Here is a 26849-nt window from a genome sequence, read left to right on the forward strand (position 1 = left end):
GAACAGAAACAAATAAAAGAGGGAGAAAAAAATTAATAGCAATCTTCTTACAAATCAATGATAATAACATACAGAAGAAAATGCACATACCCATATCAAAAACTTCAGCTCCAGTCTCTAAATAACCATCAAATGCAAACTCCTCTTGTATAAGATGAATCACTTCCTGTAGTAAAGTGTCACTTGTTGTGTTCTGATGGGGCAGGACTTTATCACTGAACACATTATAACTGTCTTTACTCACTGAAGTACATGGTGTGTGTTCTTGTTCAGTGAAAAAAACATCTATGCTGGTAGCACACTCAGTTTCTTGGCAGTTGGTTTGAATAACTGGGCTACTTTGATAAAACTGGTTCTCTGTATTAGTAGTCTCCTGACTTTGCAAATTGCAAAGGGAGGCATCATTTTCTGCTTGCATGCTCATTTTATAACTTGCAATAGCACTTGAAAGTAGCACTGGCAAACTGGGACAGCAATCATAAGCAATTTTTGAGTGAAGAGGTTTATTTGGTATTTGCTCTGATACAGCCAAATGTACTGGTACAAATGTCAGAACTCTTTTCTCTGAGCTCTCTTTGAGAATGATGTTATTTATATGAAGCAAATAAGGAGATGGAGGACAAGCTAAAGAGCTGAAGGGATCTTCAGGTAAAATGGTCTTCTCTTGTAGAACACGTGAGGAATCATGTGGTGATGGTAACCTAACTGAAGAAGTAAATGTATTGCCTGAGTTTTGCTGCTCTGAAGACATCTGGAAGGAGTGGCTTGGAACTTGCAAATCACACTCAGGTGTTTCAGGTACAGTTTCAACAACACCTGTATCTTTAGTACCACAGCTTTTAGAGTCATCTATATATCCTGATTTGTTGTGGTTCATGTGTTTTTCTTTCCTTGTCTCTTTGTTGAATTGGCTAGAAACTGGTGTATGAACCTCTCTGAAAAAAACCACAAAGATTTATTTTAAGGAAAATTCAAGTAGATTTAACAATGAAACTAAAGCTTTAACTTATTTTGCTTTAGGATATACTAACCTTGTTATATTTGCATCTTGTTGCAAAATAATAGGCTTAAAGTGAGTTGCAGGAGAGGTGAATGCAACAGGCAATGCTGCTTTCTCACAGTTTAGTGAAATCTGACATGGTACTGGTCCTCTAACTGCTACAAGTTTACTTTCACTGGTAAAAGGCACAAATCCTAAAAGCAAAAACACAGAAAGATGATCAATATGTAAAATATAAATATAAAGTAAGTAACAATCAATTTAGATGGAAAAACAATTGCATATTGGTCTGAGATAATCTTATGTGGAGAACTGAACTAGAGAATACTAAACCAGAGTAAACGTGTCAGAACCTGACTGCTTACCTAGACTTGACTCTGAAGGGCCCATTTCATGTTTCTCATTATTGAATTCAAAAGTGACCCGATCTTGAGACAAGACTTCTTCCTCAACAGCCTAACAATAAAAATTGAAGTCCAAATTGACGTTATTAGCATTTTCTTTTTTCAAATTCTGCTTAGCACATGACTTCAAAAATACTCAATCCTCATATACACCTAGAATATTACAAAGCAGCAACCTAGCCATGCCAAGGTAAAAAAATTACATACAGAAGTCTAAGAACTGGTAGGACTGTTTAGAAATCTTGATAAGTTGGTGTTTTAAATCAGAACCTTAAGATAATAAAAGGTTTTAACAAACTCAGTTCCATGGATTGATTGAATCCTGTGTGCATTATATAAACACATTTGAAACACAAACAAAAGCCAACAATTACATATTAATTTCTTCTGTGGGGTGATAAAAGAAAGAGAGATTATGAAATTATTTACTTATTCTTCACCCATACAGATTGTGGAGTCAGAGCATCACAATCTGTGGAATGATCACTCTAACAGCAACAACTAGGAAAAGACTACTTGAAAATTAAAAAAAACCAAAACAAACTAACAAAAACCCAACCAGAAAACCACAACAACAAAACCAAACTCAAAATCTAGCTACACCTGCAGGGGACAAAATCTTACTGGAATACATTTACAGAATTAATTGAAAAAACATACATAATTAAAGAAAGGTGGCACTCTTACCTTAAAGATGGGTTTACCCAACAAGGTCAAAATATTTTTGCTGTTTATACCTTGTTCAAGTAAATAATGATTGCATGTCTAAAAAAAAAAGGTAGTTTTCAGTCAGTAAATAAGTTTTCAATCAAGTGAGGTATTCTAGGACAAGGACAAAGTCAAGATAAATAGTCAATCAGAAGTAATCTAAGCCTAGGAAGTCTTACGAACCTTGTCCAAGTCCAAGTACCTTGCTGATTTCAATATAAATTAAAAACACACCCCTCTGTGTCCCTAAGGAGGTAGCTTTAAAAACAAAACTCAAAGTGACTGGTTATGATTTAATTAGGTATCAGTCTATTACAAGTCTTAAGTTATTGTTTTGATTTAAAAAACACTAAAATCAGACTTTAGACACAACTAAATCTAGTAACCTTAAGTGCAGCAGTTAGAGAAGGTCTTTCTTCAGGGTTTTTTCTTGCCATATCCAGAAGTAGTTTTTTAAATTTTTTTGGCAATACTAGTTTGTGACTCGGTGGAACACTGTATTTTGCAGCCATCCACAGAACTGCAGCAACACCATAAACACAGACCTGTTGGTATAATGACAGAGACAAGAAAGATTTAAACAGACTAAAAAAAGCCTCCACTTTAAAAACAATTCCAGCAAATTATCCAAATATTCCTCCCATTTCCTGCCAAAAAAATTTTAAAGTACAGATTATATTTGGCTTTTGAGGGTACTGATGAAAATCCCCGCCCATTTCAAAATCTAGCTGTTAATAATGCATGTAGGGCCAATAACAGTAGCTATTTTTCTACTGGTGGAGCAACAGACATTAATTGTCTTGTTCTTTACCTAGGGATATTATTCAGGAAACAAGCATTTTAGAACCATTTTGAAGAATTCCTTTCTCAAGTAAAAAGATTGTTGCAAGCTTCAGAGTTCTACCATAAAACCTGGGCAGATGCAATTTACTTTGAAAAGGTCATTATAATTCAGCAAGTAAGTGGCACACAGTAATTACAAGCTAGCCAGTACAAGTCATGTTTTATAGAGAAGATTACACCTGTCAAAAGAACGAGGCACTGCATATTTATTTTAGCAATTATTGTGCTACCTGCAGCTAGACCAATTGAAGTTGCCCCAATGAGGGACCTTGAAAAGGACTTGGTCTTTACCAGCTTTTTTCTTTTGTTTGAAGAATTACAATCTTCAGAGTCAGATTTAGTCCACTTAATGCTTAGTTTTCATATGTTCTCATGTACTATAAATGTAATTTTGAGAAATTTAAAGCACTACATTTTACATTGCCTCTGAAAGACGTTACAAAGGCTCAATGCACAAAACCTTAAGCACAGCAGTAAATAATGTGTTCCCATAAAATAGTATTTTCTGGCACTCTTTTGAGCAAAGTGAACAGCGGTGAACAAAACATAACAAGCAAGTTCACTATAAACAAAATAATCTTGTGAATAGTTCCATTTGAACTACTGAACAGAAGCTACAAATAGGTACAAAAACACCTGAAATGGAGAAAGCAACTCAATCAAAACAAAAATAATTTTCTTCCTCTTAGGTTAAGAACTCCAAGATTACCCTAATTTTATTTATTTAGGAAAAACTTGCCATTCAAGACATCAGATCCTTCAAAGAAATTTCTTTTTACTGTTACTGCGACTGACACTACACATTCTTCATTCCCATACCATAAATTGAACTGATTGTTCCTAACTAGAAAGTTATACAGCCATCAGGAAAAAGGCAAAAAACTCCATCAGCTTATTCTATATATAATGTTCTAGAAAAACAAGGAAACAGATTACTTCAGATAGTCTAAAGAAAACAAACAAAGCACAAAAACTTTAGGATTATTAATTTCTATTGTCTGGTGAAACTGCTGTATTGTATTTCAGAGTTAGTTTAAGCTTCTGAAGCCTTTGAAAAACCTGCTTTGGATCAAAGCAGTTTAAGAAATAGCAATTTAAGGAAAGAGATAAAAATGCTTAGTAGTTACAGATAGCTTTACAGAAAATCGAATGTTTTTAGTAGATTTTTATGAACTTTTATTTTCTGATTATTATTTCATGATTATTATGTCTAATTCCAAAGAACTCATGTGACACAAGGTACATATTAGCTAACCTCTTTTCTTGTTACATAACAGAAAGGCACTGTAAATTCTGTTCCCCCAACTTTCAAGATCACTGTGGTACAGTTTGCAATTCAAAAGTAGTTGCAGTGGAGACACATTCACCTGCTATTTGACATTTTTATTATCTTTGTTCTAAAAGCTCCTTATGGTTTTTATCTATAGAAAAAAGCTCTAAGAAAACTACATTGGAAAAAGACATTATTCATAATGTTTCTGAAGTGAAAACATACTGGTAATGATATTTTTATCTAGTCTTCTAAATGTGAATAAAGTTTGGGCTTTTGCCCAGACAGTCTAAAACACTGATCTTACTGTGACCTTCAGAATGGGAAAACATGACTTCAAAGTCTCTCTTACTGCTAACAAACTGAAAATAATTAAGTCTTATGGAAAGCCACTGATTAACAAATTTTCAGCAGTTTCCCCAAGAATTCTGAAAGGCAAAATTATAGAAGCAACTAATTTTATGAGAGACCAAGATATTTAAACAATCCCCACAGATAACCAAGAAATATTTGGAGAAATGAGAAATATTAACACAACCTTAGAAGAGTTTAACTTTCTTCTTCAACTAGCAGAGAGGTAAAACTGTCCTTTGATAAAATACAATGCAACCTACATAACCTACCACATTACCTTCTCAGTATCCACATCCTCTTCTTCAATTTCAGGAGCTAAATAAAATACATCACAAGATTCTAAATGAGAAACGAAATAAGAAACAAAAGGTAAGATGTTTGCTTTCTTCTCCACTTCCCCTGAAAAGAAACAAGAGCTGAACCTGCAATGTCTTATTTTACCTTCAGCTTTTGGAGCAGCAAAGAGGATCCTTCCATGGCAGTCAATCAGCACAGAGTCCAAACATAACACCACTGCAACAAAACCCACAAAAGGGGAAGGCATAAGTATCTGTTCTTGTAGCTATTTAACACTAACAAAAATAAATATTTTTAAAAAGAATTTGCAGTGTCAGAAATTACTGTACAATAACTGATACTTTAAATAACATTTATGCTATAACAGACACAAACCAATAAAGACACAGTAGCTGTGTAATTACCCAAAACAATTTCTGCAGAACAAAGACAAGAAACTAGAAGTTTATTCTCTTTATACCCAGCATTGAAAAGGAAGGTCAAAAAAGAAACAAAACAAAAAGAAATAAATATAATAGCTAGATATACTCTGCTCTTTTCACAAGGTACCAATAAAAGATGGTCAATTTATCTTAAGAATTTAAGATAAATTCTCTCTTATCTTCTCCTCCTTCAACCCCACAAAAATAGAGGGTCATAATCTGGAGAAAGCTCACACACACGGCCAAATCCAAAACTCCTCTAGGTGCAAGAGGATATGAAGTCCAGTTTTTCACAAATAGTTATAATCACACTTTCTCAGTGAAGAAATGTGATACAGTATTTGCAAGGCTGTGAAATTTTCCATTGGTAAAAAAGAAATAATGGACTTCTAAAACTATTTTAAATAATCTGAGGTCTTCAGGAACTTAATATTAAGGTAATGAGATCATGTAATACAAATTTGGTGTTGAAAATCTTGTGGCAAAACTGTGTCTATCTGTTTGCTAACGACAAAGCACATTTTAATTTAACACGTTTTAATATATTAAGCCAACTGGCCGGTAATGTAGTCCTCTATTTCTAGACTACCATCAAATGCATTGTTTTCTTATTAAAAACAAAGTACTGGAAGAATAGATTCTTAAATAGAATAAGAAATTAAAACATTAAATGTATTAATTATGAAATAAAATACTAAAGCTGTCTAAGAGACACCCAAATATTAATTTATTAATAAATAATTAATCCAAGAGGTCTAAGAGGAAAAAAATAAAGTAAGAAAAAAAGGCAGTAACACTTTTGCTTTTTTTAGTTACCTGTACAAACCACATCTAAAATTAAATTATTCATTATGGTTAACTAGGCTTGTCTACTGCCTTCAATAATATTTAAGCTGGACCTGAAGTGTATGTCTTGAAAAGCAAAGCTTGCCCAAATGAGAACCTTCGCCATTATTTGTGCAGAGGCAGCTTCACGCCCACTTGTCTTTGTTTGTCAGCAGCGAATGCCCCTGGCCCTGCTCACACAAACCACATCTCAGCTTGTCCAGTACAATGTAAGAATCCTCACCTGGGCTCCCTGAATCACCCATGAGCAACATGTAAGCAACATCCTCTGATTAGAAGAGAGGAATTAAGCAAAGTCCCAATGGAGGTTACAAACAACTTCTGTAGCAGACTTGAATTAACAAATACATGAAGAAGAGACTAACTTTGGGATATGTTTTCTTAGCCAGGTAATTCCTGCTTAGGATAATGAAAAAAGTGTAATCAAGGAAGGATTTGGAGGAAAAGGCTATCTATGTGAATAAATAAAAAATAATCTAGCTTCATTTATTTAACCATGACTCATCAGCTACCAGTCTTACTCTACCATTTTCAAGACAAAGGATATTTTTACAAGAGATATTCAAAATATGTATCAGCTTTACCTTTAGTAAATATCATTCAAAAGGAATGTCAAGAGAACTTTACGTGTACATGTGTGGGCACTGAAGAGTAACACCACTATAAACCTTTCCACAATGCACCACTCCCCTCAGAACAGGCACAGAATCCTCTTGCAGAAACACTCTAAATCTGAAACCAATATTCACTTTCAAGGTAGCTTTATTTGTCAAATACAGAATTTTTAAGTAAAGTGTCTTCCATTTGGTGGTTTATATCATTATGTTCCCTTCTACAGGCTACATAATGTTCAGATGACAACTTTAGTATTTTTAAGACATGCATTTGGATACATGTGAGTGCAGTAACAGAGGCTGGCTAAGCATATTGCATTAGAATCAAAGCCATTATGTGCAGTTATCTGAAACTTTCAGAAACATCAGGAACATGCTATGAGGCTGAAATAATCCTTCTCTTACAAGGTATATTAAATGCTTAGTTTTATGGGTAACAATTCTTAAAGTGCTCAGAATCTTCATTTATGGCATAATTCCTTTTAAGCAGTTTTGTATCATAGAAATAAAATAACTGAAGCTGAAATCCAAAGAGATGCAGTGCGTTGCAGATAGTACATTATTATCCAGTTGTTTATATTCACTTACAGGCTTTAAACTCATCCCTGCCCATACTCCCAAAAGCAAGATTTTTTTTAATCAAGGAAAAGAAAGGCAGGGTGGTGGTGGTGAAAACCTCTGCTCTGTCTATCAGAACTGCTATAGGTTTATCATTAGTATAAGCTAAACCATCATTCAGAATGTCCATGGAAACCTAGGATGGTCTTCTGAGTCACACACAACATATTCTAATTTTGTCAAAGGACAATTCCCTCTTCCTCTCTCAGAAATTTACTGCTGATAATTTGTCAGTAAACTGAAGCATAGGGGATGTGGAAAGAGTAATGTCAAGGAAGGAAGAAGTGAGAAGATCCTGGGTACTTTAAAATGACAAAGTCCTGTACTGTAGAAAATACATCAGGAATCATTTGTCACAAAGAAATCCAGACAAAAGAGAAGTCTTTTGTTTACATATATATATGTAAAACTTAGTTCCTCCTGCTTGATACAAGTTGCACATTCTCCAGTCTCAAAAGGTCTAAAATTTGTTTCACTGCTGAAACCCAAGACCCATTTCTGCTGCAAAAGCCATCAAAACTCAGAAAAGAGAGAAAAAAAGACATTCAGCTATATATGGAAGTAAACTCCAAACTGAGTTTTGTCACAATTTAAGAGAGTCAAAATAGAAATATTGCCTATTATTTTCTGCACACAAAATGAAAGTCAAGATCCTTTCAATCAACAGAATAAAGGTAAGACTAATAACATAGTGAACATAAATAACTAGGAAAAATACTTAATTAAAACTATACCTGGATAATCTATGCAAGTCTGCAGAGTACATAAACACTCATGACATAATGCCCAGAGTTCATAATCTTTCAGAGGCCTACCATACCAGGACAACAGGAGTTTTAGAGAGATCCACTGAAAAAAACAGTGAGGGTGCAGACAGTTATAAGAAATTATCACAAATTAAGAACATTTACTAATGCAATAAAAAAAGTAAATCCTAATATAAAACATGCTCAACTTAAAAATAAAATATATTTATTGCACTTACCAGTAGTCAATTAATACTATTTATTTAAAAAGTATGGCACAGTCAGCTAACTGTATAAATTAATTGTTTCTTAATTGCTTCAGGAAAAATGAGCTGTCTGGAAGGTCTTTCTTACCATACTAAGGAAAGACTCTTAGAATGTCCATTGTGTAATACATATATTTTATGATGAAACATAATTACATAATTATAGGGACAACACCTAGACTGAAAAACATAAAAAAGTCAAATTATTGCTGTCAACAAAACAGTCTCACATTCAAAACCTGATTTACCCTGACAGTTGCATGTCTTACCTTAAAGATTTCATCAACATCTCTTGTTCTTCTGTGAAAGATGTTAACAATATTGACAGAATTAATGACAGGTTTATTTGAAATCCCAGCACGTTATTTTGTTTTTAATCACTGGCTGCTCAATTTGTAGTAACAACATCTGTTTTTCTGACTATCAATTTAGCTTTTGATATCTGGCATAATACCATAATGTGACAAAGATACTGCTCCATAGAAACTTACTGTTCTTCAGAGACACGCTTTACATTTAGTGATTTTTTATTTTTGGGAACCTAAGAATTGGAGATTTATAGTAGTGCACACACACCTTCCCCATCAAACCGTGCTAATGGAAATGCTTATCTCTAGTAGTGGCTCTTGACATCAGCTGCACTTTATGATCTCCATCTACCAAAGGAACACTAAAAAATTCATTGCAGGCAGAAACCTCTGAGTGAGAGCAGACCCAAAGAACTCTTTTTAAAAAGAGAACAGCCTATCTTCTCTTGCATATGCGGTCCTGAGAGAGTCAATTTCAGGCCATGTTCGAGAAAAGAATTAACAGATGTAATTCAGGATTAACTCTGAAAAAAGTAAACATTCCACCCTCAAAAAAAACCCCAACCAACCAAACAAAAACCAATCAAATAAAAAAAACCAACCTAACCAACCAAAAAAACCCCCAAAACACAGAAGTGAAGCACAGGAGACAAATAAAAACCTCTCTGAACTGTTTTGTTGCTTTTACAGACACATTTATATCCCAGTCTTTGTAAAACCTACATAGACTAAGGGTCTCTCCCACACACAATGGCAGTACATCATTAACTTTGACAAATCAGCCTCTGCATTGTCATTTACTAAACTAAAATTTTTCATCCTTTTACTGAGATGCTCTTCAGATTTTATCATGAGATACGTAATGAGCTGACTACTGCATTGAATTTCATAAAGCTCAACAAACAGAAATAGCTTCAGTGCTCTCTACGGAGAAAAGGAGGACATAAATTTCTGTAGCTGAAACTTTGTTAATAATTTTAACCAGAAAACCTCCTCAAAGAACACCATACTTTAGGCTCATATTGTTTAAATAGTCTTTGAAGGTGAACCTTCAAAGATAAAATGTAGATAAACTACATTTTTTAACATAATACGTCAGGATACACACCTGATTTTCTGAAAAAGTTTCATATTCTGCCTACCTCCAACAGATAAAAATGAACTTGGTGCTATTATTCTTCTATCCTACATTGTGGTGCATTGCAAAAATAAGTAACTTCAGCATAGAAGATTTGAAGCCAGGTGATAAGATTCAGTTTCATTCTCCAATTTTGCTATCACTGGCACCCTGGAGTGCAAAATTCTTTCATCCATGCGCTTTTTTACTGTTTCTAGAAAAGTAAGCTCTTGAACTGTCTGATAAAAAGCCATCAATCACACAGCAGGAAGGAAAAGGACAGATAATCAAAAGAATGAATTAGTCTAGAGAGCATACAGGATAGAGTTTCATACTGTTGATAGATTACTATCCCTGAGCAGCACTGTTTCCCCCTCCAGAGCACCATGGTTCTCATGTGCCTCAAGTGTCCTTGCTCACAGACACTTTACAAAGAAAGGAGCAGTCCAATCTTCAAATTAACCCTGTGCAGCTGACATGAGTGAAGAGAAACCATACGAGAAGTTTCAGACTGACTAAAACATTAAGAAGGTTTTAGGATTTAGGAATTTTCTTCTTGTAAGTACACACTAGTGCCACGTTTCTCTGTAAGAAAATCCTTCCTCTTGAAGTTTATGTCTCCAGAGGCTCTAAAAGCTGCAGCAAAAAAAGACGGACTTCTGTTACTGCATATACAAATCACCTTTCACTTCAGGAGAAGGTGATGAATGGCTAGCCAGGGAAAGAAGAATCTCTCAGCAAACTGAAGTTTGTTGTACAGCAGAAAGCTGCAAAGTATTTCTCAGCACCTCTGGGATATCCAAGCTCTTTGGAGTAAGGAAGAAATGACAGACAGAAATTTAGGTGCGGCAGGAGAGTAGGAATAAACTAAGAGCAGCAGCAAAAGTTTATGATAAGACAGAAATGTCAATGATAGATTAGATAATAGAGGATGAAGAGGCACCAGAGAACCTCTATTTTGGAAGAAAAAAGTATGTAGGGAAAGCGAATCTTAACATAAATGAGAATCACTGCCACCCACAGGATGGCCAAATCAAACTCAGACAGGAAAAAAAAGGATGCAGTCTGGTTACAGGTTGGTGAACTTCATTTAAATGTATGTGCTCATTGTTTCTCTGGCAATCACTCCAAAGAAATAAGAAACTTCAAATATAATAGTGTTAGCTGGTATTTGTGTGCCAGTTGGTCTCCTGCCACGCTAATAAATACCTGCAACTGCTATTATCTCTTACTATAATGCATGCCTCGCCTTACCTTGATCATATCGATTTAATTCCTGAAAGAAATACCTGAGAAGCTCATTCTCCTAATGGCCTAATTATTCCAAATTCCCACCTTCCTATATCAGAAAGAGAAATGTGGAAGACTTCAGACGAAAACTTAGGGTTCAGACCTGCTGAGGACTTGTGCTTCTAAATCTGGCAGAAGTTACCCCATGCAGTCAAGGTACAAGACAAGACATGTTTCATCACACATTTGCATTTGAGGTGAAAAATGTATGCAGTCTGGTTCAAACAGTTTTCAAAGGAAAAAGAATACACTTCTCAGCCTGTGGTTATGAGGCAAATTTTATTTAAGCCTCAACCTTTAAACAAAGGTATTTAATGCAATGCTCCTGGTACCTCACCTCTGCATTAACTCAATGCACATTCTAACTCCACTGAGCCTTGGTTTAGTAAACACGTAAGTGTAAAACTCCTTATTTAGGCATGTCTCAGGTTTGGCTGTTTTGGATTTTAACATGCAAGTCTCTGATTCATTGCTATTACTATTCCTAAAACTTAAAAATAAAATTCCCACTCAACCACCAAAAAAAAAAAAAAAAAAAATGTGAAGTACTGGAAAATATATGATTAAATGCTTTTAGTCAAACCATCTGTAGCATGCATTATTTCCTATCTATCTATTCACATATTTTAGCAAAGCAAGCTCAAGACAACTCTTCAGCATTTATAAATCCAGTGCATTTAAACCATCAACATTATTTTAATATTGCTATTAAACATTCATTAATATATTATCACCAGTGAAACTGTACCAAAGAGGAAACAAAATTATAATCTAATTGTCTCTTTCCAAATTTTTTTTCATGTTCTAGACCAGACTTTTCCATAACAGAAATTATATTACCCGTTTTTTAAAGTATGAAAGTGTTTTTCATAGCATAGAAGTTTTGTCAGAAAATACAGAAATGGCCAAATGAGCAATTATCACCTATAGCTACATCCTGGTGCCATTTTGATTTATGCCCAAAGATTGCATTTTAAATCTTATTTGTTGGAAAAGTGATGGGTTTTTGCAGTGCTGCAAGATCATTTAACAGATCTTCTACTTAATCATTGGTACCAGAATTGTAAACTCCAAATTTAGTAAAGCATTCCAACTATGCAAACATAATCTATTTTATGAACATAATGCTGGCATGTTTTAAATAACTAAAGCAAGACTTTCATCCTTCTTTTCTTAGCAAGTATTATTTTGGGAATTAACAACTTTTTTTTTCCTTCAAGTGTTACTTCCCCAGTGTTAAAGTGTCAGCCTCTAGCTACATGGCTTTTCACTTCTCTCATGCTTGACAGGGTACGAATGACCAACAGAAAACAAACTTGCATATGCCAGGTTCCCATTAACCCTTCCCAAGTAAAGGCCATAGCATTTAAATCACAGAGAAACATTTAAAAGGGTTAGAGATGAGACACACCTGATTGGAATGAAACTGGTTAGAGAAATAAAAGAACCCCACTCAAACTTGAAGTGAAAAATATTTATTTATGGCATGCAAAACTATAAAAATTACTAGGAAAACCCTCACAAGATACATTGCAGTAGCCAGACAAAAGCAAGCAAGTATTTTTAGTAATGCTTACTAGCAGTAAAGCACACAACAATAAGAAGCAGTGTTTGAGTATTAGAAAAATATTGTCCACTGGAGAAGTACTGACAGGCAAGAAAAACTGTCTGTTCTCCAGAGTAGACAAGGTTGATCTTCAACCGGATGGGGCTGGTATTGCACCTTCTCTAAACATGAAATATTGAAAGGAATGCTGAGACACCATTCTGAAAGCTCTGCTTGCTGCAGTCATGCTGATCTGTTATAGAGAACTCAGGAAAAAGCAGCACTGCAAATCCTCTGCAGTGTTTTCTATTTACCCCACAAGGCAGAAATCACTTAGTCGGGGCTTCACACCTCTTGTGCTTTTGCAGTAAATGAACAAACTTAGACTCACGCTTTCTTAAAAAAGAAAAAGGTGTTTGGTCAAATTCTGGCCAATGGGAACTTGAGAGAGAGACAGAAGTTGTACCTTTGTACGGCACAGCTTTTTTTTTTTCAGTTGTCAGGAAGTAACACAGAGGCAGCAAAAACTGCTGTATTTTGGAAGCCTGAGGAATAAAATCTCTTTTCAAAAAAAAAAAAAAAAAAAAAGAAGCTGAAAACATTAACCCACTGCATTTCTCTAAGAAGACTCATCATAAACTCTGCTATACAGATCAATGACTACTAACTGTGAATGACCTTCCTTCAGACAAAAAAAAAAACAAAAAAAAAAACAAAGGATTATGAGACTAGAAATTCAGCATTTCAGGAAGCTATTTCAGAAGTCTAGGTGTCAATATATTTAAAGGGGTTTTTTTCTCCCTACAGCAGTTAAATAATCAAAGAAGATTATGTTTGGTTTTTTTTGTTAAGACCAACAAGATTTTTCTAAATAGCACATTTTTATGTGGCAGAGCCTGAACATTTGCTGGAATCGTTTGCTAAAAAAGAGACTATAGAACATGAGTCTATCAAATGTTTCTTCTATTGAAAAGACAGCTATAAACCTCTGATATAACAAAGAACCACCACCCTACTGTCTTCATTTCAGATGCTATGTATTACAACACTGCTTAATAGGGCACCTGGAATAAGAGTTACCTTTTTTTAATTCACAGTGATTGTCCTGTGAGTTCAATCACAGGTGGAAGCAGGATAATCTCACTGTTAGTAAGAGCCTACTTTTTTCCAAGAATGGAATTCTGTTCAGGCTGAAAGGACACTTTATTTAAATTGATGAAGAAATACTTGAAGAAAAAGAAGACTTCAGAAAATGGCAGAATAATGTGAAAATGTGTTTTGGTTTACTTTTCTGTCTGTCAGTCTCAAGTGCTGCTGCATAAAAGCAAATGAAATTTGTTACAGCTTTTAGTTTCACGGAAGAATTTTGGAAAACTATAATTCCAGGGAAGATTATTTTCCTAAAACTACCTTCATGAACCCAGACTTAAACTTTTGCCCTGGTAATCCGGTAAGGACAGAATATAGGTCTTATTTCAACATTCTTTTCATCCTTAAAAAATAACCCTTATCACTACACTCAACTTATGTTCATAAGTGATGGCAGAAATAGGAAAAAAAAGAAAAAGTATGTACAATAAATGGATTCTCTCTCAGAGTCTGAAGAATGCACCCGCAGACTTTAAAAACTAAATAAAAGATTCAATATGCATATAATGAATAACCCCCTCAGAAGGCAAAACCATGCCATGTGGTACTTATCCACACTTACTATCCTCCTGAACTATAATTTAATAAGCACACCTCTTGAGGGAGAAAAGACAGGAAAGGGAAAAAGGGACAGATTCTTCAGTTTGCTCTAGTTTTTGAGCTATGATGAACCCAAGACTCTTTATACACCTGATAATTCTGGTTAGTGCTCCAGTGGAGGTGTTTGGGCAAGGTGAAAAGAAGGAAAGACAGAGACTGAATATAACCCTAAGTGCCACTGTATGGGATGGCTGGAAGATGGGCTGATAGGCAAGAAGAACAAGGCTGACTTGCCAGTAGACAAGCAAGGAAAAAACCAACATCTTCACCTAAGAATAATTTCTGGAAACAAAATGGGTCAAGTTTGTGCTGCTCATTTTAATCCTGCCATAACAAAGCTGGAGAAGGATAAACCACCCTGCAGTTTTAGCCAGCAGCTCTCCTACCACAGGGATTGTTTATACCTCTGAGTGTGGCACAAGACAAAACCATCTAGTCAGAGACCAAACTTGTCCACCCTGAGATAAATAATTTGAGCAGAGACCATATTACAGTTATCTACCAACAAATTCTGGTAGATTCTCCTTCTCTTATTTGGCTATTTATAAAGACTTAATGCATGAGACAACACATCCATCATATTGTGCACATATTTCAATTCTATAGTGAAACATACATAACAAACAGAGACGGCAATTTAAGAACACAGAACGAATATAGTGTACGTACAATTTCTATAAACTTAAATGTACATGTAAGATTAAAAAAAATGCAGACTCTATCCTCCTGAAGCTGATGGGATATTGCCATTGATTTCAATGAGGTCAGGTTTACAGTCAGGAATTCTGCAATTTTCATAAGCACCTGGGAGACTCACTGCAAGTTAGTGAAATTTATGCATTGACAATAACATAAAGAGTTAAAAATACATGCTTTGGTCATGTTCTCTTACAAATGTAATTGCTCTGAAGGAATGGTGCTCTAACCCACTAGTGAGTAGATTCCATTTGTAAAAAAAATTAAAAATTAAAATGGAAGTTGATTTTGCAACAGCATAAATTTCACTGTAGCACTTTACTTTTTGATTTAAGAGGAAAAAAGGATCACCATGTTTCCAATATTAGCTCTTAAAGCGTGCAGACTAGCAAAATTCCATTTTCTGGGATGCTAAAGGGGACAAGGGGGGAAGAAATCACACAGTATTTAAGTCATCTCATCTCCACATAAGTGACTACAGCAACTATATAACGAAGACTTTATTTTTACTACCTGCTCATTACTTTTGATTTCTGAACCTCTGCCTCCACAAAGATTATCTTCATTATTGTTTGCACTCATCACACCGTTGCTTAATTCTGGTGGCCTAATAACGTTTGATCCATGTCTGTTCCCACTGGGTTTTGTTGTTAACACTGAATCCATCTTGTTAAAATGTGGTACATAATTTTCATTTGACCCTTGAAAAGTTTCAGAACAGTCTTCCAACACCATGTAGTTATCTAGCATTTTTGCTCCAGCAATTGACTGATTTGGGCCTTTTAGCATATCAGCTGGTTTTAGCACTTCAGAGGTAGCACCAGAAGAGTCTTCTTTGTGATCAGATGAAGAAAAGCCTGTCTTTTTACCATTCATAAATGACATATGCTCTTCTAGATTCAAGCCAGACACTTGTGTGCATACACATGGCGCTTCTAAATGACAATCATCAGCTTGGTGATTCTTTGATTCTCTTTCTGGTGGACAACTGACAGCAAACGAATTGAGATTTCCCTTTGAAAAAGCAACCTCATTATTATTGTCTAGAGGTAGTGACTCTTGTGTTATGAAGTGATTTTTCGTATCTAGTGGTCCACTGTTGGTTACAGAAGTAAAAAAGTTATTTGTATCTGCAAGTTCGAGTGGTAGCTTTGGAAAGGTTTTCATTTTTCTCAAAGAACCTTTCTTAAAAAGGCCATCTCTCTCCAGGTCAATAACACATGATTTTATATCCAAAGCAACACTAGCAAAACTGTCAGTATACACTGTGTGTTTGTCCTCTTCTTTGCTCTTTTCAGTTTGGGTTGCAAGTTGAGAATGTTGAGTTTTCTCTTTATCCAGATCAATTTGTATTTCCTTTAAACCACTTTCTCTGCCAGTCACCATGGTAACTACAGAAGAGTTGTTATGACAGGCAGTCGTCACCTCTTCCACTGCAGACGAATCACCTGCAATGTTGTTTTTCTCATTTGAATATAATTTAGATCCCAAACTTCTCTGACACATTCTTCCCTTCCACATGTTATCACAGACATCTAGATACAAAAACAGATGCTTATATTAAATGTGTATTAAAACCTTCTAATCTCTCCTAGTAAATCTTTACATTGTTTTTTTTCTGCCATTGCTGTTATGTATCTTTAGTATGTTACACAAATTCTCAATTTCTGAACAAATCAATTTGAATCATAAGGGAGATTTTAAACATATTATGTTAATTAAGAGTTGCATGTCTCTTTTTCCTCATCATCAATCTACAAATATATAGTAATGATTTGTTGTAATCTAGAAAGGAACCTATAATGGGAGATCACACAAGCACAGTCCTTGAAAAATCATTAGATAGTCAGGCAATCGAAAGTTTTAGACTAAAAAGGTTACCTTGAGAAGCACCAAATGATTCAATTGAAAGCACTCTCCTTCCAACAGCAGACAAGCTTCGACAAATATTACTTGATGAAGCAATCTTCATTTTTTCTTCACATAATGACAAAATACTCTAGAGAAAATTAATGTTAAATACTTATTTAATCATAAATAGATCTGTGAATTTTGACTAATGTGAATGATGTTAATTCCCAAAGAACATCTGAATTTATATGATGCTACATTGGAGGTCTTTCTTCTCCAATTCTTTATACTGTGTGTTTCTATTATGTGGTTGAATTAATTTCTTGTTTTTACCATGGGCTATTATGAAGCCATTTAGTACAATTCAAGTTTTAGCCTACGGTTAGAAAATCAAGAACAACAGATAAAAATTACCTTAAATGCTATCCTTTATGAATAACATAGTGAAAATACAAAATGCTAGTGTTGATTACTCTTTTAAACAGCCAATGCTTCACTTGAATTCAGTGACACAGGCAGGATGATGAATGTTTTTATTACTGAAATTACATTAAAATTAAACCCTGAATCTTTTAAAAACTGCAAAATACAAGTATCTAAAAAGCAATATTCCCAGTTAGAGAAGGCAATCATTATCAGATCACAAGAAGTAACTACTTCATATCTCTATTCTGCAGCCTGAGCACCATTTGATGGCATTAGCATTGGTCTCACACAATTAACTACAGATATTCATACATTTAAAAACCTGTCCCTTTGGGCAGGATGCAGAAGAGAGCTGCCTTTCCAAATACATCCCACCATTTCCTCAGTAACTATTCCTAGATAAACTCTGATGAGACTTCATACAGCTCTTAGGAGATGCTCTCACTTCCCCATTAACCCATTCAACTGCTCCTCTGCTGTTGTGCATGGAAGGAAGAAATTGGCACTGTTGGTTCACATATGGGATTGAGGAAGGACAGGAAAATGGAAGACAGGTATCCAGCTGTGTTGAAGTCTAGCAAAATGCCTAGAAAAGTCTAGAGGTTTTCCCTTAAATAGCTCCCACACCTCTGTTCAAAAGTGTCCAGTGGAAAAGGAACAGAAGGAATATACTCACAAAGCCACCCTTACGTATTACCCAAGACCAATTATTTTTGGGATGATTTAAATAGTCAGCAACAGCTTTCAGGGTCTACAGACCACTTGAAGCCTTTATGTATTTACAGAAAAATTAGTTAGTTGCAATGCTTTGAACAACACTGCTTTGAACATGCCAAGGAACAGAGGTTTCCTGGGGCAGGGTCCCTACACCCCCTTCTTAAATGCAATCCAATTATCACACAAATTTCACAACATAATGCCAGTGCTTTTTTTTCCTAATGACACTGTCTCTCTGCAAATATTAAATGGGAAGAAAACAGTTAATGAGAAGATTAAGATCTAACAGTGTATTCACCCAACCTTCTTAAAAATCCAAGCAGAGTCTAACATCTATGTTTACTTTTCAGGTTGTATATCCATTAGAGTGGGAAAAAGGGTGCATTTCTGCAGTCAGAGAAGACCTCAGCTTTCTTGCAAAACCTGAGCATACTGCTTATCAAGACTATCTTGATAATTTCAGAGATTAATGAGCACACATGCAGAAATATTAGTATCACTTTCTTAAAAACAAAAAAATGATGTAGGGCTATTTTACCTCAATATCTGGCCTATTTTCAGGATTCTCTTCTTGCATTTGTTCTAGTAGAGTGTGCAGATCTTGTCCAAATTCTGATTCTGTCTCAGGTTCTACAACATATTCTATTGCTGCTTTCAGTGTTGCACCCAAAGAATAGATGTGTGCCTGCATGAAGTTTAAAAAAAGACATTAAATATGCTGCCAATTCTCTCTCTCTTGCCACCAAAGCTTCAAGATCACACAAGCTTGCATTATTTTCAATTTTAAGGTATCAGTTTACTGGAAAGGTAGTTTAATTTAAATACAACAAACAAAACCAGCTTCAGACCTGCTGAAGCTGCATACACGATGAAATCTTGCAAGGTCCAGTTAGAATTCTTCTTTTCCCTTGTCAATAACCAATATTACAAGTATTACACCAGGCTACAATTAAATATAAAACTGAGAACCCTGTGTTTGTGTAAGTATTGTTTAAAGTTAGAAGCATGCTAAAAAGCTTGATTGAAGGGAGATTGAAGTGACATTCCTCTTAGCAGGGAAACAAAATACTAATATGAAAAAAGCCCTTTTATATATAGCAATATTCTATGAGTACTATCAAGCATAAAGAAAAGGAGAAGAAAAAACACAGCATAATACCACTTGCCCGTGAAGACACTTATGACAGAATTTTTAAAAATACTCCATGTTTTCCACCTCTGCTTCTCTTAAAGCCCACAACCTTGTGATAGGTTAGGGTGAACCAGCAGCTTTCTAAAATCTAGTGCTAATGCAGTAGCTTTCCCACACAACACAGCTACCTCTTAATTTTAGAAGCATCTTGCTTCTTGGGGAAAAAACGAAAAAGAAAAAAAAATAAAAATACCTTTTCAGATCTGCTTAAGTAATGGTATTTTATCCATGATGGCCTGTATTTCATATTCCATTCATAGAATACATTTCAGAAAAATTTATAAGCAAATATAAGTGCAAGTTTGGGTAAATATTTCAAGGGTGATGCAGCATAGCCAGGAATTCAAATGTACTGAACACTGTTCCCTGAGGATTACAGATACATACATAAATAAAATTATGACTGCATTTGTACATTAAATTGGTTTTAATGCATTTGCTACACACGTTACCATCTCTTATCTTAGAAAGAAGACTGACTTGAAGGTCAAAAGTAATTTCCTTCCACTGCCCACCCCTAGCTTTCTCACTAAGGCATGTTTTTTCTCTAAATTGTATGAATTGTACTTTTTCCACAGGTATGCTTGCAGATTTACTTTCTAGTGAGGCAGGATACCTCCATGAAGGGAAGTGTAACACCATCTATCAGGAAGAGCTGTGTGTGTGAGATTGGACAATTCCTTTCTTCCTCTCTCTCCCCCATGCCATCTCCAAACCAAGAACATATAGATCAGTGCTGACTGCTGGCTCTGAAGCCTTGATTTATTTTTGGGACACATCAAGATTAGGACAAGCATCAGAAAAGGAGACTATATGCCATCTGATCTAGATGGAAAAGGATAAATTTTTTTTCCCCAAAGCAGTAATTTCAGTCTGAAGTTCTTCACTGTTACACAACTTCATCATTAAGCAGAAGAGGCAACTGAAGAGTTTTGAGAATCTCAGAGGACCTAAGACAGGAACTATTATTTTTATTTTGATGCAACAGAAGAATGAAGGTCGTTCATCTACTCCAAAAGTAAGGGTTACTTTACCCTGGCCCCACTCCCTGTGCCACATCAACCACCATAACCCACACCTGGCAGCAGCTCTACTGAACCACACCCTTGGCAGACCAGAATGGTTTCTTTTTCGTAAGATAAAACAGACCAAGTTGGCAAAAGGATACAAAACTATGAAGCCTGAGCAAACAGTCCACTAACAAGGTGATGGAAAAAAGTTTTTATTCATACACACTATAACCTTTACCTATACTTATTTCAGCTGCAGAAACTGCACTCCACCTAGACTAACAGAACTACTGAGAAAAGAAGTACAATTCTTGTAAGTAAATGCTTAAAGCTTGATGGTTTACAGTCCACGTAAGTTAACTTGCTATAAAATTAACTAGATAAAAGTAACATTACTGTAAGCCTGCCCAAGACTGAAGGCCTGAAAAGGTAACTGTAACTTAGAAAAAATAATAATAAAAAAAAAAATCTAGATTTATAAACTTTAGTATATTGCACTTGGTAGAAGAAATTTAACCAAAATTCCTTCCAGAACAGGAGCTTCTTATGGTTGGTTTTCTGTAGACTGTTCCATAAGCTGTTGAACAGTGAGGAAGCATACACTGTAGAACTTATTCCTTAATTTTGACACTGAACACTGTTTTTCAGTAAGCGATGTCATTTCCCATTTCTCAGTGGACGACATAACATAGAACTGAACATAAAGTTAAAAAAAAAGGAAACAAGGACAAACTTAACGATATAGTACAGCTCCATTTAAAGAGCCTTTTGCATAAATGTAGTATTGTGCTGGGCAGTTTAATATATTGATATTTGAAAGTTATTCCACGCATTTGAATTTGATAGGATCTGCAACAAGTGACATCACCTCTGTTCTGCAAAATTATTATTATACAAACAAAGTAATCACTTGCCTAAGAGCTGAAGTTAAAAACCACACTGCACAAGTTATGGACTAATGCCACACAGGCCAAGCCATGCTAGAATACCTGAAAAAAAATGCCATGTAGTGTGGGGACACCTCTGAAGTCAGAAGGTACTTCCATATAGAATAACTTCTGAACAAATAATTTATTTTAGTAACAAATGTCTAAGGATTCACTATTTCTTATAATACAGAACAAGAAAGCCTATTTGAATACAATTTCATATACACGACTTACCAGCTCCAAAAGTGGAACAGAAAGATGAGGAGCTTAACTTCAGGGGAACAAATGAATTTGCTTTTGACAAATGCCGGATGTGAACATTACAGGACATGGGAACAAGGGCAGAGCAACACATTACCTCATCCCACGTTTTCCAATTAATAATTTCTGTTCACAGTGGGGTATAACTCGTTTGCCCTAGTCTGCCTTTAAAAGCACAAGTGTCTGAGATGCAAGCAGACAGGCTTCAACTCCATTTTATTGTCCTGTTTTAAGGAAGTTCACTGTGTCTTTTCTTGTACAAGAGGAAGGCCAGTCTCAGATTGAAGATAGATCTTTTTTCCCAATACACAAAAAGTTGCTCTGTTAAGGTACTTCCTTTCCTCAGACACGCAGGAAAACTAGTTCTGCAGATGGCCGTACACCATAGCTTGTAACTAATTTCTGTGTTAAAACATTTATAGGGAATGTGGACACCTTTTTCATCTTGAAACTTTCTTTCATGTAGATCCCCTTTTTACCTTTCCTCTCTCCCAGCACTTCAAACACCACCACTGCCACCCCAAAAGTAAAAGAGGAAAGAAAACCCAGCTATTTAATCAATTTCCCGAGCTGGCAGTAAACATGGGTAATATTTAAGGTAATCCAACATCATCTTAAATCTGTCCAAACTGGAGCAATGAGAAAACGAGTTTACGATCATCCACTAGGTGGGGCATTCCCCAAGTTAATGCATCAAAATGCTTCTACTTAACTGCACAGCTGGGACTAGGAAGAAAATTCCACTTCCTGGGAAAGAAGAGCAAAATGGTATATGCAATAAATAAAACAAATTCTTAAGTATAAAATACCTAATGCTTACTGGAAGTGACTGCTCTCAATGAAAACAACCTCACAAAAGACTTTTCAGTCTGCTCTATGGAGAGTAACAAAGAGGAAAGAGCAGGAAACAACTTTTCTTCTGGCCATTCAGAATTGGGACTGAATTGGCCATTAGGAACTTTATTAAATAATTAAGAGGGCCTTTTTCCTTAATTTCTGAAAAAAACCAAACAAAACCACTACCTCAAAATGAAACAAAACCAAAAACCCAACAAAACACTCCCCCTAAAAACCCCCTTGCACCCACTTGTTTTCAATGTAGATAAGGAGAAAAGCTTTTTGAATTATAAGCATATTGCATTACAGGATAATAATTTAATAGCTGATAAATAACATGCATTTCCAGAGAGATCCAAAAGAAAACCCAAACAAACTCAAAGCAGTATCTTCAAAATTCCTAAGGAGGCTCAGGAGTTAAAGACTAAATGTCACTTGTTACAAAAACATACAGACCATGCCAGCAAGACTCCACCAGTGTTAGCTCCAAACAGGATGGGAAGAAAGGGAGGAAGTCACATTAGGAAACCAATTCTCCAGATTTGGTCCTAGAGACTACATATCCTCTTAGCCCAAAGCCAGCAAATATAACAAGAATTGTAGGTAAACCACTATGATATACATTATTATTTCCATGATGAAGGCCATCATGGAAATAATGTGCCCTTTAAGAATCCCAATGGCAACGTAAAAAAAGATGTTTGAATAGAGTAACAAGTATGATTTGAGGTAACACAAGTCCTTTCAGCAACATGCTGAAACAAGGGAACTCACGTATTTCAGAGGAAAATTTGAAATTCATGATCATACAAGTAGCTTCAAATCAAAGTAACTTTTAATACTAGAGTGGTTTTCAAGACATGAAGGCATAAGAAGACAAAAAACCCCAAAAAATAATTTGAAAGGTGAAGACACTAAATTTTTTAAAAATGATCAGGCTAAGTACTGGAAGCACTTACCAAGGGCAAGGAAAGCTTCTGCCATTATGTTATAATTTTATATCATGATTGAAATACACTCCAAAAGGCTTCTGCAAGTTCCTATCAAAAGTTACTTGCCTTGCTGCATGCCATTTTATAATAATTTAACACTACAGGAAGTGAAATCAGAGAACAGTAATGATCTGCTCTAGTTTTAAAATCTGCCAATCAAAAGATCAGGAGAGGAAGTAAAAGCCCCAAGTCTACACAGAGAGCGTGACAGAGGCGTTGTTGTATTCCTGCTTGACAGGGCTAAAGAACTGAACTTCTCCAGGAACTCACATTTGCAGACAAACACTACAGGAAAAAGCTGACAAAAGAGCTTTTGAATAGTGACAGCACAAGCATGTAGCAATTACAAATAATGGCCATTTATATTTTGTATTGAGATTTCACTGAGTTCAGAACTGTAGGTCTTCCAAAGAACTGAAATAGACAGACCATAATACAACTAATACTTCCTGAAAAAGATTTCTGATTAAATTACAAGTTACAGAAATTACGTAAAGCAATTCTTGGTTTTGACATTCTTATTTGACCCTTACTTTACTTTGCATATTTTTCTTTTTATTTAATTGAGATTGCACAGATATATATATACTTCCACCCTGTCACAATTCAAAGCATTTAAGGGTTCCATTAATGAAAGCTTCAGTGTGGTTTTAAACCTCAAAGTTTTATAAAGAAATTCAAGGTAATGCTTGAGAAAATTACTACTGGGAGAAAACATTTAATATTTACCTATGTCATTTTTCTATGTAGTCACTCTAAAATACGCTATTTTTATAAAAAAGAAAGTCAGTAATATTCCTTAGTGAGGAAATGAAAGAGAAATAGGTCTATCATTTTCAATACTTCCCTTCATTACAAACGGACTAAATGCCTTTCTGCATAATTGTAATTACTGGAAGGTGCTGTATTAAATATTAGCTTTATGTTCATTTGGCACTCTGGATGCTTTGATAATTAGTCTGCAGAGTGTGCTAGAAGTGCTCAGCCACTGTAGACTACTCACAAAACACATAGTCTAGCTCAAAGTGGTTAACAAATGCTAGAATGTGCAGTTTGTCCCTTCTAACTACAGTTAACTTTGCCTGGAAAAACTTCTCCCCCAAAAGACTTCTAAAAAAATCGGGGCCCAAAATGCATCCACAGGTCAGATTTTCTCATGGCCAAAGTTTGCAGGTATTTTAACATTCAAATTGTCTTTTAGCTAATCTAACAAAAGTAAGTGAAATCTTTCAAGTTTGTTTATGTTTTTAGGCAAACATAAGGCCATCAGTTTATATCACAAGACACAAGCAAGGCTTTGTTACCTAGTCCCTGCATTTTACTGGTTCAGGTTTCTGGTGAACTTTATTTGCATCATCCAGTTTGACCTGAGAAACACCGCTTGGGACATCAAACTAATCTCAGTTTTATTGCAGGCTTCTTGCCTGTAACAGTACATGCCAACTGTTTTATTTCCATGAATTTGTCTAAGTTTTATCCACATGCAACCTTTTTGCATCTATGTTTTGCAGCAAAAATTTCCACATTTTACAGCATAAAAAGGCAGTATTTTGTTTGAATCCACCCAGGTACATCTCATTGTTGCCACTCACTTCTTCATTTCTGAGAGCAGATGCTCACTCCATGGCTCCTGCCACAGCACACCTCACAGATTTCTAGCAGAGCTTGTCCTTCAGGGCATTGTCTTCCAGGCTAAAGAGTATTACTTGAAGTATTTGTTTCTTTTACAAATGCTGTTTCACCTCTGGTCCTGGAAATTTATGTTACTGCTAATTTTGTCAGGCTGGTCACAAATATATTCTGACACTGTTAATTGAGTCAGATTTTTGATAATTCTCCATAAAGTAGAGTTGCAATGTATGAACCTACTGAAGGTCCTACAAGATGAAAACATGTTAAAAAAAATTACTTTTAGCTTTTTGGCTATGGCTTTCTTTGAAAAACTCTTTTGTATCTTATTAATTTGCAAACATTGCAGTCTTTGGGCAGCACTACTGTGCTTTGAGAGATTTGAAAATTATCAGGTTTTCAGTCTTTTGTAAGTTTTTTTTTTTATACTTTTAAACTAACCCCAAGGGTTTCTTTTCAGGTCTTCTTTGACAGGAGATACATATTGTTTTTTTAAAAGATAAATCATATGATACATTTACAACAGTCTCTGTGCTACCCACAAACATTATTTTAACAGCAATAGATTTCAGCTTTCCATATGACTCTGTTGATTTCTGTCCATGGAGTAATTTGCCAGCATCTACAGTAGAAATCACTTTGAAAAGAAATACGTCAATTCAGAGCTACATCCAGAAACTGAAAAAAAAATTCAGATTTTTAAAATGGACCTCAATACAGTTTCAAAAAGCTGTTGTTACCTTAACTACTGTACTAAAGACACATCTAAAGCCACTGACTGTCACCTCAATAAAGGTTCATTTCCCTCTTGGAAGTCACACGAAGTGAACATACACAGAATCTTGAGCAAATTTAAACCATGCTATTTGCAGGAAATTACTCATGTATTTGCAGAGTGAAGACACAAATTAAGAACAGGTTTTTTTACACTTCCATCCCACTTTTAGGCTCCCTTAATCACGAACATCAGGCACCTCAACACAGATAAGTAGCACCAATTGACTCCTCTCCTACATAACTGAATAAGTATAATTATGACAGGTAAGGAAGAATACAAAAAAAATCAGCAAAAAAACCTGCTGAAGACCTCAGAGGTTTAGATAGCGGAAGTTACTCACATTTATCTTTAAAGCTTCTCAAACAATGGCATTTTTTAAAAACCCCCTTTGAAATGGAGTTTCATGTGTCACAGCTCTCCTTATGATTTATCAGCCATTAACCTCCTTACTTTTAAGTTACTTGCCATAGGTAATTCATTTATCACTTAATTAAGGTAACACAACTTATTCCCTGTAGGCATAGGAACAAGGGAGCCTGACAAACCGTTGTGTGCATGCTGAGCAGACTGGCTCTATCTTCTCTGAACTGTGTAGGATTCTTTTTTCATTTTATGGCAAATACAATGTTATTCATAGTACTGAAGTTCGTTATTTAAAAAAAAAAAAACTACATTCTTTTAATCTTAAACCTAAGAGACTGTGCCTACTGGTAAAGTCTGTCACTCTGAGTAATGCATTCACACCATTCTGAGGAATATTTATTACACATTTTGGAGGTAAAAAACTGAATTGCAGCACTTCCAGTTAAGAACACTATGGGCCAATACACTAGAATAGCATCCCAGTTCTTTTAGCATGACACGAATCAATGACATCCAGACTCTGACACATAAAATATTCATTACTGTACAATTACCTATTAACTCTTTCTTAACAAAATAATCTATGTAGATTTCTATTTTTTTTCCTATCAGGATCATATATAAGATGAACTGTAAAATGTAAAAAGCTGGTCAGACATTTCTGTATTTACCTCTCTGCATAATATCTTGTTATGACAACATTCAAAACACTGATTTTCACAGAACAGCTGGAGGTGACAGAAGCAGCCAAGGAACAGGTAGCTCATTGG

The 26849-nt window shown here is 35.3% G+C and overlaps 1 protein-coding gene across 2 annotated transcripts in view; it reads right to left on the reverse strand.

The window, feature by feature from the left end:
- Positions 1-26849, reverse strand: part of KNDC1 (kinase non-catalytic C-lobe domain containing 1) — a 59636-nt gene that overhangs the window by 16877 nt on the left and 15910 nt on the right. For both annotated transcript variants that reach the window (XM_014885981.2, XM_088169178.1), the window contains 11 exons: positions 18627-18773; positions 16976-17093; positions 15608-16629; positions 8111-8225; positions 5021-5092; positions 4857-4918; positions 2499-2657; positions 2092-2169; positions 1366-1456; positions 1032-1194; positions 91-935 (listed from right to left, as the gene is read on the reverse strand). In XM_014885981.2, coding sequence (XP_014741467.2) covers positions 91-935; positions 1032-1194; positions 1366-1456; positions 2092-2169; positions 2499-2657; positions 4857-4918; positions 5021-5092; positions 8111-8225; positions 15608-16629; positions 16976-17093; positions 18627-18773 — 2872 coding nt within the window. The remainder of the gene's footprint in view (positions 1-90; positions 936-1031; positions 1195-1365; positions 1457-2091; positions 2170-2498; positions 2658-4856; positions 4919-5020; positions 5093-8110; positions 8226-15607; positions 16630-16975; positions 17094-18626; positions 18774-26849) is intronic.

Source organism: Sturnus vulgaris, chromosome 8 (assembly GCF_052056855.1).
Source record: "Sturnus vulgaris isolate bStuVul1 chromosome 8, bStuVul1.hap1, whole genome shotgun sequence".
Taxonomy (NCBI): Eukaryota; Metazoa; Chordata; class Aves; order Passeriformes; family Sturnidae; genus Sturnus; species Sturnus vulgaris.